The sequence below is a fragment of the Talpa occidentalis genome, unplaced genomic scaffold (assembly GCF_014898055.3).
Source record: "Talpa occidentalis isolate TD23 unplaced genomic scaffold, MPIMG_talOcc4v2.1 talOcc4.9, whole genome shotgun sequence".
NCBI lineage: Eukaryota > Metazoa > Chordata > Mammalia > Eulipotyphla > Talpidae > Talpa > Talpa occidentalis.
The window spans coordinates 105,788,285-105,804,090 of NW_023605305.1; the positions used below are offsets into that span (position 1 = coordinate 105,788,285).

The 15,806-nt window shown below is 34.7% G+C and overlaps 1 protein-coding gene across 2 annotated transcripts in view; it reads left to right on the forward strand.

Annotated features, from left to right (window-relative positions):
• The window catches only part of STXBP3 (syntaxin binding protein 3), a 39,648-nt gene extending 24,992 nt beyond the window's left edge, over nucleotides 1-14,656 (forward strand). For both annotated transcript variants that reach the window (XM_037498673.2, XM_037498674.2), the window contains exons 10-19: nucleotides 1,634-1,729; nucleotides 1,866-1,923; nucleotides 3,766-3,831; nucleotides 5,171-5,251; nucleotides 6,355-6,493; nucleotides 6,784-6,890; nucleotides 7,399-7,491; nucleotides 8,633-8,718; nucleotides 13,008-13,156; nucleotides 13,928-14,656. In XM_037498673.2, the coding sequence (XP_037354570.1) occupies nucleotides 1,634-1,729; nucleotides 1,866-1,923; nucleotides 3,766-3,831; nucleotides 5,171-5,251; nucleotides 6,355-6,493; nucleotides 6,784-6,890; nucleotides 7,399-7,491; nucleotides 8,633-8,718; nucleotides 13,008-13,156; nucleotides 13,928-14,022 (970 nt within the window). In that variant the 3' untranslated portion in view covers nucleotides 14,023-14,656. The remainder of the gene's footprint in view (nucleotides 1-1,633; nucleotides 1,730-1,865; nucleotides 1,924-3,765; nucleotides 3,832-5,170; nucleotides 5,252-6,354; nucleotides 6,494-6,783; nucleotides 6,891-7,398; nucleotides 7,492-8,632; nucleotides 8,719-13,007; nucleotides 13,157-13,927) is intronic.
• The last annotated feature ends 1,150 nt before the right edge of the window (nucleotides 14,657-15,806 follow it).

Consider the following 15,806-nt stretch of genomic DNA (forward strand, 5'->3'; position numbering starts at 1 on the left):
CATGATCTATCTCAACCATGTATTTCAGTGGGTAATTGATTGCTCTAAAGTTTTTCTGGTGTATTTGCTTCCTTAACTATGTCTACAACAAAGCTACATGTGAACAAGTGGAATTTGGACTTTTCACTTCTGTTAAGCATATTTTATTGAAGGTCCACTACTATATTTATTGAAGTGGAAACCAGGTTCACATTGGTACTGAATCACAGATACAAAAGTATGCGAGTGTCTTGACAATATAGTGTATTTTAAAAGATTAGAAGACTGGAAAACTAATTAGGATGGCTATTAAGAATAGACAGTGTTTCCATTTTGGCACCTGTTCATTACTTTACCTTAATACAAGCATATTTACTTTAATAGCAATCATATATCTTAAAGTTACACAGTAATGTATGTCAGGTATATCTCAGTAAGACTGGGATGTGGGGAAGTAATGTCAAATAGAAAAATAAATGAAAAATGAAATAGTTTTTCTATAATATTATGGAACAATTATACTGTATCTTTGTGTATGTACATGTGCATAGATATATATTACACCTATATTACATGTTTTTTGATATCTCTAAATCCAAATACGTACTTTCAACTAAGACATACTGCTGAGATATAGTAGTAAAAATGAAGTCAATTTTCTGAAATTTTATGTTTTAATTAATTTACTTAAAAGGTTTCTTCCTTAGTGCAGTCATGTGATAAAGCACAGTCATAGTACCTTTGAGCGTCTGTAATTAAGACCACACAGCTACATGGTTTTATACATGGAACCTGTAGTGTCTTAGGAACTGTGGAAATAATTGTGATCATACAATAGGTATCATTGATTGTCTGCAGTGCAGAGCTGGGAAGTCTCATTGTTGTACTGTTAATTTTGGTTTAGGAAATTGGCAGTCCCAGAGATGATTGAATCTCTCTACCCCCACAAATGGAAGGAGGCTATCTGCATAAAAAGAGTAGGAGAAATTACTTGGAGAAGCAGTCAGGTAGCCGATTTGGAGTAGTTTCAAGAACCTCTTTAATTGCTGTTCATTTGAGTAGAACTCATTAAAGCCATCATAATATTTTGGGGGACTATTTACCTTTTTTCTGATTTCCTTTCCCACTTTTTAAAGATGTGTGCATAGGTTTGGGGAAGAATATAGAAACAGATAATATATGCTAGTTTCATACCAACTCTGAAATACCTTCAATATTTTAATAGCCTTTTTTGGGGGGTTGACATATTTGTTCTTTATGGATGTTTGATAGCTGTGCTGATTGTTATAAGTCTGTCAAACTGTTTTAAGCAATTAGAACAAATTGTCAGTACATTCAATTTTATTCTAAATGTTGACCCCTTTTTTTCATAAAATATCATTTTGTTGCACTTATACTCTGTTATAATGACAACTAAGCCTAATGTTTAAAAGTCAAAATGTTTTGGTAAGTATATCAGTAGGGTTTTTAGTATAAGGATATTAATATTCCTTAGATTTGAGTAAGTATTCATTATCCCCCGAAAATAATGTAATGACTGCATGTACTCTTCAGTTTCTTGAACTGCATCCTAAAATTATTGTTTGTAATTATTATTTCTTTGACTTTTTTGATGAAAAAAATCCAAAACTTTTATACTCGTGTCTACTTATAGATATAAAGCAGATGGAAAAGAAAAGGAAGCAGTCCTTGAAGAAGATGATGACCTCTGGGTCAGAATTCGACATATGCATATTGCAGTTGTGTTAGAGTATGTGAGCCCATTTTAATTTTTACTCCTTATTTTTAAGGCACTAAATATGTTACAGTATATTTTGTAATCTCAAAAATATTTCTGTTATAAAATTACCCTTTAAAATTTAAAGAATACTCTCCCCATTTCACAGGGAAATTCCCAAGCTTATGAAGGAAATTTCATCAACAAAGAAAGCAACAGAAGGAAAGGTAAGAGTCTTACTTAAGTTTCAAAATGATGAATTTTGTTTAAAGTTTGTTTAAAATTTTTATTTTGTTTGACTTTAGATGTTGGAAAATCTCTGACATACACAAAAGTAGAGAAAATGAAATCCACGTACCCATTACCTAGCTAAGCAACATTTGTCTGCTTCATTGATAGTTATTTTTAAAAGGGCCATTTAGGGCCTCCCCGGTGGCACAGCGGTTGATCGCTGGGTTGCGAAGCTGCCCGCAGCCTCTGCAGCGCTGGTTCGATCCCCGGCTGCTCCCCGGCCACCAGAGGAGGCTCCCACCTGGTGAACAGACCTCTCCTGCTACTCGCTGCTCCCCTCAGCAGTGTACTTTGGTCCTTCTGCCTGCTCTGCTCCCTGCTGTGGCTCTGGTGAATTCTCTCACCCTCCCGCGCTTCTGACTGTACCCAGTGCTTGTATAAATAAATAAATCTTTAAAAATATAAAAATAAAAAAATAAAAGGGCCATTTAGCTGCCTCAATACTCTTTTCCATAGGGACTGGACCAGTCTACATTCCCACCAGTAGTGTAGGGGGGATCCTTTTTTCTACACACCTTGCCAGCACTTCTTGTTTCTGGTTTTTTTAAATATGGCCATTCTCCTGGGTATGAGGTGGTACCTCGTAGTGGTTTTGATTTGCATTTCCTTGATGATTGGTGCCTGTTGGCCATTTGGAGAAGTGTCTTCTTTGGAGAAGTGTGTCAGCTCTTCAGTCCATTTTTTAATTGGATTGTTTGCTTTTTGTTGAACTGTTATGTATAAGTTCTTTGTAGATCTTGGATATTAACCTCATGTCAGATGATTGATGTGCAGATATTTTATTTGGTAGGATGCCTTTTCATTTTAATGATGATTTCTTTTACCATGTAGAAGCTTTTTAATTTGACTTCATCAATGCTTTGTTGTTAGGTTTTTTTACATTGAGGTATAATTTACCCAAGTAAAGTATACACATGATATATTTGCTGGGTGACTTTTTGCTTACATATATACCTGTGGAATTACCACCTCAATCAATGTATAGAATATTTTCATCATTCTGGAAGATAATATCTGTAAATAAAGAAAACTCAGTCTGATCCTTTCCAGTCTTTATGCATTTTAAATTACTTTTCTTGAGGTGGGGGTATGAGCAAAGAATGTTAGTGGTCCAGTGGACTGTGGTAGAGGATTATTTGTACTTTGGTGATGAGAGTGGTAAGATAACGTACACTTTAAGAGTTGTGAACCTGAATTCCTATAAATCATATACCGTAGTACAAAAGTTATGTCAGCGGTAAAAATAAAATAAAAATAAATATACTATTCTTCGTAGTTACTTACCTCCTAGCTCTCTTGCTAATGCTTACTCTAGTATATCGTAGAATAGTGATAGAGGATATCCTTGTCTCATTCCCAACCTTTGCTTCCTTTAAAAAATTCACCAAATATTTAGTAAATTAATAAATATGCAGGATTTTCATTGTTATATAGAATAACTGAATCATAAGTTTGCTTTAAAAATGCTTGCTTGGGCCTCCCCTGGTGGCGCAGCAGTTGAGCGCTGGGCTGCGAAGCTGCCCACGGCCTCTGCAGCGCCAGTTTGATCCCCGGCCACCGGCGAGGGTCCCACATGGCACACAGACCTCTCCTGCCACACCCGCTGCTCCCCTCAGCAGTGTATTTCCTCAGTCTGTTTGTTCTGTTCCCTGCTCTGGCTCTGGTGAATTCTCTCACCCTCCTGCACTTCTGACTGTACCCAGTGCTTGTATAAATAAATAAATCTTTAAAAAATAAAAAATAAAATAAATAAAATAAAAATGCTTGCTTTTTCCTAGACATCACTTAGTGCTCTTACCCAACTGATGAAAAAGATGCCCCATTTTCGTAAACAGATAACTAAGGTAAGCAGTATTGTATATGAGATGCCTTGTTATGTCCCTCCAGTTCTGTAGTCAGATTTAGCAATTGGTGTCCTATACATGTGCACATTGTTGGTGTTAATTATCCTCTAAAACATTACTGTAGCTCTGAATTATATGCCAGGTATTTAAGTTTCCCAATAATTTTCTCTGTATATAATCTAGGTTTATCCAAATCCAGCATACACTTTTTATATCTTTGTCTTGAATAGCTAGAGAGAGAAATTTTAGTATTTATCAACCTAGTAAGAATCAGCATTGCACTGATTGTTATTCTCTTCTTGGTTCTTTAAATTGAGTAAAATACTAGATTTAAGTACAGTTAAAACATGTGGGCAAGTAGGGGCCTCCCTGGTGGCGCAGGGGTTAAAGAAAGCACTATCAAACTGTCAGCAGCCACTGCAGCATGAGTTCTATCTCCACCCAGGGAGCAGACCCACATGGCACAGCAGACCTCTCCTGTCTTGCCCTCTGCTCCCTTCAGCAGTGTATTTCAGTGGATCTGCTTGTTCTGCTCCCCACTCTGGTAAATCTTCTAACCCTCTGCACCTGTAGCTTACACCCCAGTTCTTGTATGCATACATAAATAAATCTTTTAAAAAAACAAACATGTAGGCAGGTAAACTATTGTCTTGCTGTTCCAGTTGTTCTTGTGAGTCATTATCAAAATAATCTTCACAGTTTTTTGTTATATTGCACCCTAGTCAAAAGCCAGTAATGTAAATGTAAACTTTTTCTGCTGGTCTTTAAGGATTTAACTATTTTTTCCCTCACTTTATTTTTTATTACCTGCAAACTCATCAAAGTGAGCCCTTCCATTCTAATTTTGCTGTTTGTTGATTTCCCCTGGAGCCATGATAATTCTCATGTTTTTCCTTTTTTTTAAATTTTTTTTTTTTGAGCTGTTTCCCTTTTTTCACATGTTACCTCCTTTAGACTTAAGCCCATTCTTTCCTTCCATCCCATAGTTTGCGGCCCAAAGTTTGATGTTATCAGTTGCACAGAAATTAAAATGCTTTGGGCCTCCCCTGGTGGCGCAGGTGGTTGAGCGCCACACTGTGAAGCTGTCTGCAGCCTCTGCAGCGCCGGTTCCATCCCAGCCAGCCGGCAAGGGTCCCACATGGCACGGCAGACCTCTCCTGTCGTGCCCGCTGCTCCCCTCAGCAGTGTATTTCTGTCATCTGCTTGTTCTGCTCCCTGGTCTGTCTCTGGTGAATCCTCTAGCCCTCCCACAGTACCCCGGTTCTTGTATGAATAAATAAATCTTAAAAAAAAAAAAAAGAAATTGAAATGCTTTAAGAGACTGACTTCTCTTTTTCAGCAAGTTGTCCATCTTAACTTAGCAGAAGACTGCATGAGTAAGTTCAAGTCTAACATAGAAAAGCTCTGCAAAACTGAACAGGTATGTGCAGAATCAGAAATACTTTTGTTCGTGATCTAATAAAACTTTTCAAGGCAGCACCTAACTTTATGCTCAATGCAGTGCTCTGAATCACTGAATCCCTCATAGAGAGGCCTCACTGAGGCAGCATTTAACACGTCACTCCCCACCATCATCAATAAGTAGCTATACAGTGTAATAGTAAACATCTCTCCTAATCTGTGATTATGACTTTTTGGTTGAGCGGGATGATTAAGTGTTCGGAGCATTACTTTCAGGGTCACATCACTGGTAGGACTTTCTCAGTGTTTGCAGCTTTTAATGTAGTATCCTGGAGAGTACTGCACAGGCACATTTAACGTACAAGATTTCTTATATAATGTCAAAACTGTTTAGATCAGTCTGTCTAATAGAAATAAAATAAATTACTATATAATTTATTCTAGTAGTCATGTTAAAAAGAGCAAAAATAAACAAGTGTAGTTAATTTTAATAATATATTTGACTTAAACCAATACATCAGAAACTTCATTTCCACATAAAATCAATATAAACAATTGCTAGTGAAATATTTTACTTTTTTTTTTTTCACATCAAGTATTCATAATCCGGTATTTTAACTATAGCACGTTTTCATTCAGGCAAGTCACATTTCAAGCACTCAGTAACTACCATATTAGATAGTACAGGTTAAGATCAGTGATTCTCAGGGCCTCCCTGGTCGTGCAGGCAATATTGTCAGCCACCGCAGAATGAATTCGATCCCAGGCCAGGGAGCTGACCCACATGGGCTCAACAGACATCTGCTGCCTCACCCTCTGCTCCATCCACCTGGTCTGCTCCCTACTCTGTCTCTGGTGAATACAAACACACCCTGCACCTCTGACCCACACCCCAGCTCTTGTATGCATAAATAATTTTAAAAAATTTTTAAAAAGATCAGTGATTCTCTTCTTTGAATTATTTTTTACATTTTATACAATCAGTAGTTTTCAAGTGATCACATTTTCTTATGAAATGTCATCAGTGTTCCATTAGAATTTGGGAAGATTTAATAATAGATTTTTTAAACTGAAAAATGAATTTGGATTATAGACCACTGACAATATTTTATTTTCACTAAGGACCTGGCACTTGGAACTGATGCAGAAGGACAGAAGGTGAAAGATTCTATGCGAGTACTCCTTCCAGTTCTGCTCAGCAAAAATCATGATAATTATGATAAAATAAGAGCAATCCTACTTTATATCTTCAATATTAATGGTAATGGAGATTTTGTTTTATTTTCAAGCATATATTAAAATATCCAGTTCTAAAATCACTTTATAATTATTGGCTTACTATTAATATAATTGTAGAAAAATAAAATGTAGCTGAGTTGATTATGGCATATAAAAGGAGAAATGTGAAATTGGAAAAAGACTGAAAGGCATATAATTTAAATGTTTGCTTTTTACTTACTTGAAAACCTTTATTCATGGGTACTGTCTAAACCTAGAAATGATTATGGTAGCAATAATATGACTGTGCACTCCTACCTTTACTTCTTAAAGGAACTACTGAAGAAAATTTGGAAAAGTTAATCCAGAATATAAAGATAGAAAATGAGAGTGACATGATACGGAACTGGAGTTACCTTGGTGTCCCCATAGTCCCCCCAGTAAGCAATACTACATTCTGTATGAAGTTACCTATATGCATATGTGGTATGTTTTCTAACATGGGAATTCATTTAGAAATAGTCTTCTTAATTTTATTCTATAGATATAAAAAGTGAGTATGTAATTTGATCAAATACATTCTTCTAGTAAATTAATATCTCATAGCTTCTCTTGTAATTTGACATTTATCCTCTTCACATTCATTTCTTTACAAAGCAGACTTTGGAAGAACTCTATTTAGACTCTCACTCTTTCCCATAAAATTATAGCACTTTTGAGTTAATATATTCTATGATACTATTATACATTTTATCATTAAAGCACAAAATAGTATTCAGCAAAATTACGTGACCACACCCATTCAGATTTTATGAGTGGACATTTTCACTCTTAGTTTTAAGTCAAATACAACATAGTATTTGCTGTAAGTTGTCTTTGTTTGAAAACTTAAGATAATATCTTAAGTAAAATTATTGGTTTTAAATTTTTTTCCCACAATTTTATTAGTCTCAACAAAGCAAACCATTAAGAAAAGATCGGTCTGCAGAAGAAACTTTCCAACTCTCTCGATGGACACCTTTTATCAAAGATATTTTGGAGGTAAAATTCATAAATTCTGTTTACCCCCCTAAATCCCTTTCTGTAGAGTACTCATTATTTACTCTTTATATATTTATCTATCAGTCTGAGTGACTACTGATCTGTTAGTCAGGAATTTTCTATAGTACTGGGAAGGTGCAAGAAAAAAAGGTCGTATCTGGCAAGAGTCAAAGAAGGGGAGGAAACGCTTGAAAATTCTTTCCTTAAAGATCTCAAGCAAACTTACACCACCGACACTGCCTCAAAATAAATAAATACAAATAAGCATATTTTATTCCCATATTCTTTGGGAAAAAACTGCTATTACTTTAAATAACCACGTAGCAGAAACACAAGAAATTTACTTGAATAAAGTTAAACGAAATTGCATTTGTATAAGGTCACTATTCGAAAGTGTTGTACTCCAATATTCTTGAATTGTATCTGTGATTAAAACAGAAACTTTATTAAAGTTTGCTATTAGAGCCAACTATTAGATGCCTTTAGTACTGTTTGCTCTTAGAAAATAATTTTCCATTATAGGAAATTAGAAAATGAGGTAATAAAAATTGTGTTAGGAGCTCAATAAAATAACTGATTCCTCATGAATATGAATCTGCAATATGTTTACTTATAAACTGTAGTATGTACTAATAAAGTATCATCTCTGTATACAGTCTATCTGTACATATGTCTGTCATCAAATGTACCACTAAAGAGAAGGAAAATTTTTTTAATGAAATGAAAAGGAAAACTTCCCTCATCCCAGTAGATTGTCTTGAGTATGCCTAAGTCAGGAGTGCACATTCTATTTTTTTTAGAGCCATGCTATAAAGGGCAAGTGCATGTGCTGTCGTAACCTAACAGGTATGTCAGAACTAGGACAGTATTTAGAAGCTCCTTAATACTCCAGAGATAAAGGTCCTGATAAGGTGCCTGAAATTCTCAAATCCATATGGCAATCCTCCAAAGGAAGAAATGTAGGCATACAATAAATATTGTTTTTATAAGAAAATGACTAAATTAATTTTGAAGCAAATAAGTTTTGTGAGTTTCCAAGAAAGGCCTTATTTTATTAAATGTATATCTTAATTATAAATTAAACTTTGAGTTCTATGAAAAACAAACCCCCAAAAATTATATTAACTCTTTTCTTTCCCAGGATGCTATTGAGAATAGATTAGATTTGAAAGAATGGCCTTATTGTTCCCAGTGTCCAGCAGTGTGGAATGGCTCAGGAGCTGTAAGGTAAAACCTATAAATGAATGAAATTTTCAGAGTGATATTGCAGGCTAGAAATTTAAATGATACACTGGTTCTCTTATATTGGCAACTCTCTTTGAAACATATAGTTACTTAAGAGGCAATTTATATGTAACCTGTTTTGAATGATTCCAAGTAAGCAATGTGAAATGTACCTTATTATAAAAAATACTTTTATGAAACTATAAAAGGATTTTTCCCCAAAAATCTTTTTTCTTCACACAGCAGAAGATATAATCATTTTTGGTTTTTTTTTTTTTTTTTTTTTTTTGTGGTGAAATAAATGAAACATTCAGCAAGCTAGAGAGAATATTTTCATGCAATATCCTTATACCCAGTGTCCAGCTTATCAAAGAAATCATTATAAATAAATCCAAACCTCCTGTATAGTACTCCAGTTTTATTGTTCTCCCTTTCTTCCCTATCATTAATTTGGTATTTGTCATTTACCATTCATGTCTTTATACATTTTCTACATATATTTGTATTCCAAAAAACATGGAATGTATCTTGCAGGATTTTCTCTTGGTCTTTGGCTTTCATTGGTTTACTTTGATGTGCATGAGTGTGATTCTCTTTGTATTTATTTTACTAGGGTCTGCAGAATTTCTTGAATCTACAAGTTAATACTTTCATCAAATTTGGGATTATTTCTTTGCATTTTTTTCCTGCCTCTTTCTCCCTCCCTCCTCTCCTGCTATACCTCCTGTTACATACGTTGGCAAGCTTGACATAGCATGTATCATGGAGGTTTTGTTTGCTTTTCTCTCATCTTTTTTCTCTTTGTTCTTGAGATATCATATCTGTTGATTCATCTTCAGATTTTCTGATTCTTTACTTTGACAGCTTAGATCTGCTGTTGAGCCTTTCTAGTGAAGTTTTCATTTCAATTATTGTGCTTTTCACATTTAGAATTTCCATTTGGTTTTTAGTTTCCATTTTTCTTTTGAGATTCCTTGTTGATTAACAAGGTTGGCATGTTTTTCTTCGATTGTTTTTGTAAAAGATGCTTTGAAGATGACTAAATTCAACATCTGTGTCCACTCAGGATCAGTTTCTATTGACTGTGTGTCATTGTTGGGATTTTTAATATTAATTTTTTAACTTGGCCCTCACTGATTGTGTCAGTGTAGTTTAGAGAGGTTGTGTTTAGATACCTCAATTCTATAAAGCTTTCATCTTCTGCTGATCAAGCTGAGGTTACAAATACATTCCAAAAGAAAGTTCTTGAGTCTCCCTTTTTTTTAACTCCCTAATATTTTCCTTGGGCTTTCTTGGGCTTTCCCTGTTTGTGTTTGGCAGTCATCAAAGGATGTGTGGAGAGCTTGTCCTTGCCTTCTTTGATATTCTAATATTTCCTCATTAAATTTCTGGCTGATTTGCCACCCTCCCCAAACTGGAAACAAGACTTTGGACTACCACAGCTACAGGTCTTCTTGCTCCAAACTAGTTCTGCCACTTTTAACCAGTAAAGCTATTTTGCAGTGCAGGATTTTGCACTCCCTGTAAAGCCCCACCTCAAATCAGTCCCACCCCTGGCAGTAAAGCTGCTGGTTTTCACAATCAGTGTTAAGTCAATAAAGCTATAATTTTTGCTGACTGCACTGAGGGAAGAGTGGGGTTTATATGCAGCCCTAGTTATAAGGTCACACAGTCACCACCACCTTTCTTACCTGATGTGGTAGTATATATTTCAGAGAAAATGCTTCTCAGCTTGTTGTCTGCCTGTAGTTGATTTCCAGTTGGCCAGAAATGCTTTTTCCCCCACAATTTCATACATGTTTATACTCATTTTCTTAGAGGGCATTCTCCTGACTTACCTCATTCCACCATGACAAGTCCTCCCTAGAGTTGTGTTTTCACATTTAATGTGAATGGTATGATATTGCAAATGTATCTTTCTACAACTCGCCTTTTTCCTCCTCAGCATTATGTTTGTGACATTCATACCAGAATGATAAATAAATTTTCACTGCTGGCTGGTTTATTGTTATATGACTATCACAGTTTAATTCATTTATTTTATTTTCCACATGATGGGAATTTTAGGCTGTGTCAAAACTGGAATCATCAGAAACAATAAGCAATAAGCAGTTCTTGTACATTTACCTGTGCTTGAGTGTTTCTCTGTGATGCTTTTCCTGGACTGAAGACTTTTTAGGGTTTTGTTGTTTTTTTTTTTTCTTTTCTACTGGTTGGGAAATTATGTAACCTGTTTGTATTTTTATAGCAGTTATCCTTAGAATTTTAGTATGTTTCTTCAACTCAACAAAGTCTGAGGTTAATTAGTATCTTTTTCCCTCCTCCTGATCAGACCACATACCCTTAAATATTATCTTAATATTTTATTTTTGCTCACCTTATGTCATTCTTATTGCTCAAATTAATAATCAGCATTGTTCTTTTTTGAGTTGCATGTATATGTTAACCAAGTACACTGCTTATCACTCCTTGCATCTCCTTTTGGGGGCTCAGTTGCCTTCTTTTTTGATGTATATCTTTTAAAAGTTCCTTCAGTGTGAGCCGATTGGTGGTGGACTATGAATTTTGTCTGTCTAGAAGTATCTTCATTTTGTTCTTGTTCTCACCTGATAACTATGACTTTCAAAGTTCACAGTTATTTTCGCTCAACACTTGGAGATGTTATTTGCTGTTTCTTCATTTCTGTTTTAGCTCTTGGAAAGGTGTGGATGAGAGAGTGTGTCTTCTCTTGTCAGTTTTACCATACCTACCTTTGTAGGTGATTTGCCTTTTCTCTCTGGTTGCTTTTTGTCATTGGAATTCTATTCATACCCTATGTTATATCTTCCTGAGCATTTATTTTTATTTCTTTCCTTGGGATTCATTGTGCTTTTGAATCTGAGGTTTAATTAAGCTTTATTAATATATACTAGTGCATATATATAATTTATAATAGCTAGATATACATTAATGTTTATTTTGAAACATTTACTTTTCAAATCAAAGCTTAAAATTTTTACCAGTGGTTATAGAAACAAAACAAAAAAAAGTGATTTCAGGCCTCCCCTGGTGGCGCAGCAGTTGAGCACTGGGCTGCAAAGCTGCCCGCAGCCTCTGCAGGCCGGTTCAATCCCCGGCCGCCGGGGAGGGTCCCACATGGCTTGACAGACTTTTCCTGCCGCGCCTGCTGCTCCCCTCAGCAGTGTGTTTCGTCAGTCTACCTGTTATGTTCCCTGCTCTGGCTCTAGTGAATTCTCTCACCCTCCCGTGCTTCTGACTGTACCCAGTGCTTGTATAAATAAATAAACAAATCTTAAAAAAAAAAAAATGTGATTTCTATGATCTTAAGCAGTGCTATATGATAGAACTTTCTTGCAGAGATAGAAATGTCCTGTATTGGCCCTGTCCAGAATGATAGCCACTAGCCACGTGTTATGAGCTCTTGCTAGGTAGATAGTGTGACTAGGAAATGAAATTTTAAATTTAATTTAAATTGATTTAAGTGTAAATAGCCTCATATGGCTAATGACAGCTGTTGAATGGTACATACAGATCTAGAGTTAACTGGGAGAGTAAGTGGTAAAAATAATGCTTTTCTGGCCCAGATTCCATTCCTGGTGCATGTTCTGTATATTATTTTGTTTATTCCTGAAAACACCTCTTGAGGTTTAGAAAGAGGTTCAGTAACTTGCTGAAAGTCATATTGAATTAGCAAAATTAGAAGCAAAATTGAAAACCAGGTTCAACTATTTTCATAAAACACCTTTATTGAAGTGTAGTTTACTTACACTGTGTATATTTAAAGTTTTGTATAAATGTATTGTATATTTAATGTTTTGACACATGCATTGTGAAATGCAGAACCTTCAGTATCTCCTGCCACCATACTTTACTGAGTTCCAGCCAGGGACATTCTAATATCAAATCATTACCTATGTGCCCTCCCCATCCTGCCTCCATGTCTTTATAATCTTGTTGTTTGAGCACCTCACCCCATCTTTTTTTTTTTTTTTAACTTCAAGAAGTTCAAAATTTTATTTCTTCATGTGAAAAAAATGAGTGTTTATAGGTAAAAATGCTGAGCCAATTATGAGTGATTTTTTTCCATACTCTCTATTAAATCAAAACTGAATTGGGATTGTCCCACCTCACTCTTGGTGCTGCAGTCATACCCCAGTTAAATCATTTCCTTAGAATCAGTGTAATTAGTGTCAAATTTGAGTTTGTTTGAGTTACGTTATTTTAAAAGTCCACATGCATTTGGCTATGGAAATGTACTTACTTAGTGTGTTGGTGATTTTTTTATTTTGCAGTGCTCGCCAGAAACCCAGAGCTAATTACTTAGAGGACCGAAAAAATGGATCCAAGCTGATTATTTTTGTAATCGGAGGAATTACATACTCTGAAATGCGTTCTGCTTACGAAGTTTCTCAGGCCCATAAATCCTGTGAAGTTATTATTGGTAAGACTTTTGTTTTCCTTTTTAAAACAAACTCTAAATGGAAAAATATATAAAACTTTATATTGTAGTTTACATTTAGTAGTAAATTTTTGAATGCAGAACACTTTTAATCATGGTGTCTTTTATCTGATATACAGGAGATTTTTCATGGTTAACCTTATTGATAATTTTATTTTTAAATATTCTGATTTTAAAGGGATGAGCTTCAAATTATTATGTTTTCTAAATATTATTGAATATTCTCTATGCTTTTCTTGCTCTCATCATTAATTTTTGAGACAAATATATTTCTACTGCAAAATATTTTTAATTTCTTGTGATTGAGGACCTAACATTGGCACGACATCTGTGGAATTTAGTTTTAAGAATTTTAGCCAAAACCAGTGACAAACTCACCTGATCCATGGGGATGCAGCATTTGTATATCAAGCATTGATGTACAGCACTGCTTCATGCTTCCCTGTGACTCAATGGTGACTTGTTCTGTCATGAAGACAGAGTAACCTCCAGTATTGCTCTCAGTATGTCAATATATATCACAGAGTAGATGAAGCACTAGGAGTGGGCAGTGTTTCTGAAGGGTTAAGGAGTATGAGCCGCAAAGAGGAAGAATTGAGGTACTGTAACACAGGCAGATTTCAGGAAGTTGCCCTATAGAAATTTTACTAAATTACCCCAAGCTTTACATATTTGAAGAGTAGAACAATGTATTAGCCAAAGAAAATCTATTTAACTACTAGCCTCTGAAAATTTCTTTTTCTCCCTTACCAGGTTCTACACATATTTTAACACCCAAAAAGCTGTTGGATGATATAAAGATGCTGAATAAACCCAAGGATAAAGTGTCTTTTATTAAGGATGAATAGTATTTTTTTATTAATACTTTCAACTCAAATAGATCAAGTCAGTGTTGCTATCATGTAATATAAATGATGTAAATATTTTATAGAATGACTTTTTCAAATATACTTCTTAATGGGCTGCTTTATGATTGCATATCATTTCATTTGCCATGTTTAATAATTTAAATATTGCTGCTTTGTAGTTGATAAGAAATGTTAAAATGCTTTATAAAAGAAAATTTTTTCATCTTTGAACAGAATATATTAGAGACATGGGTAATTTTTTATTGTCACCTATGTACATACTAATTACTTGTTAGATACTATCTAACAAAACCTATCCATCTTTTGCTGAAGTATGGTTTTCTTTCTCTGGTGGGGGGGGGAGAGTGACTTTAAATGAAAAGATTATAAAAGTAAAAACTGTAAATGTCTATGTATGATAGAATGATTTCCTATAAGTACAATTTTTTTAACTGAAATTGATTTTGTATAAAATAACTCAGTCATTTATAGAAATAGAATGATTTCACAGTGCTTGATAGAAGTGCCTTACCTAAATACTTCTAAAGAATACAGTTTTATATAGTTTTAAAATCATGTAAGTTTATATTAGAAAACCAAACGTAATTGTGAACATTCTAAGATAAAACATATAGTTAAAAAATTATCTTTATATTTTGGTGAAACAGTGGGATGTTTAAAAGTGCTGAATCAGTGAGTTACAAAGAAGAAAAAAGATGTGCCAGTAATATCATCACATTCTGCCCGATTGACTTTAAAAAATAATATTTGTAGAAGGTTGGCTAAGGATAGGTCTACCTATGTGTCTGTTATACAAAGGGAACATCTTCATTTCTAATTTCTCCTTTTACTTGGCCTCATGGGGTCTGTCATGTGTCAGATAATTTTATATATCACTCATCTTTGGAGCTTTGCTTTTACAAATAATTCTGCATTGTTTGGCTGTATGTCTGCAAACTTAAACAAATATTTCTATAATTTGAATAAACTAATATGCAAATGTTCAGCAGTGACAAAGCTGATCAAAGTTTTTGTGCATTTAAAATACTGGTAGATATTGCCATTTTAAATTTCTATGTAAATAAATCCATTACTTTTCCTTTATTGCTTCTGACTTTCATATTGTACTTAGAAATTCTTTTTTGCACCTAAGTTTATAAATTCAGCCACTCTTTCTTCCCAAACATTTTCATAAGTTCATTTAATTTTTTGCAGGTAATTCTTTCATCCATCTGAAATTGGTTTTAGTATGAAAATATATGCTAGATATGTTTCTTAGTTCTTAGTATTATTTCCTATGCCTTTCTACCCCATACCATAGAAGTTGAAAGACTAAAAGTGAGGTTTTTCAGATTCAAAGGTAAGTAGAATTCTAAACAGTTTGCACTCTGCTAGCGATTTCCATCTAGTCAAGATTTGGAAGGTAGAAAGGAGGCCGTTGTCATCTGTGGTGTCTGTGCTGGTGGACAAGCAGACGTCTGCCCTCAAAAATTACTTGTAACAACCAGACTCCACACTTAGTGTCTGTCACCTGCTTCCTGGGTCTGAGGCAGTGTTGGATGGTGAGCACAGTGATGGGTCACAGATGATGATGATGACCTTCAGTCTAAGAGCACAGTGGCTCCCCAACTCTGCCTTTTCCATGATTTTTAAGGATCTAAATCTCTATATTAAATCCTTTTCTGCTTGAAATTTCTAGAGGATTTAACACTTTATTTTGTAAGATAATATCGCTGCATAACTCAGTTCTGCCATAGGTTTTATACCCTTTGTGAATCCCATCA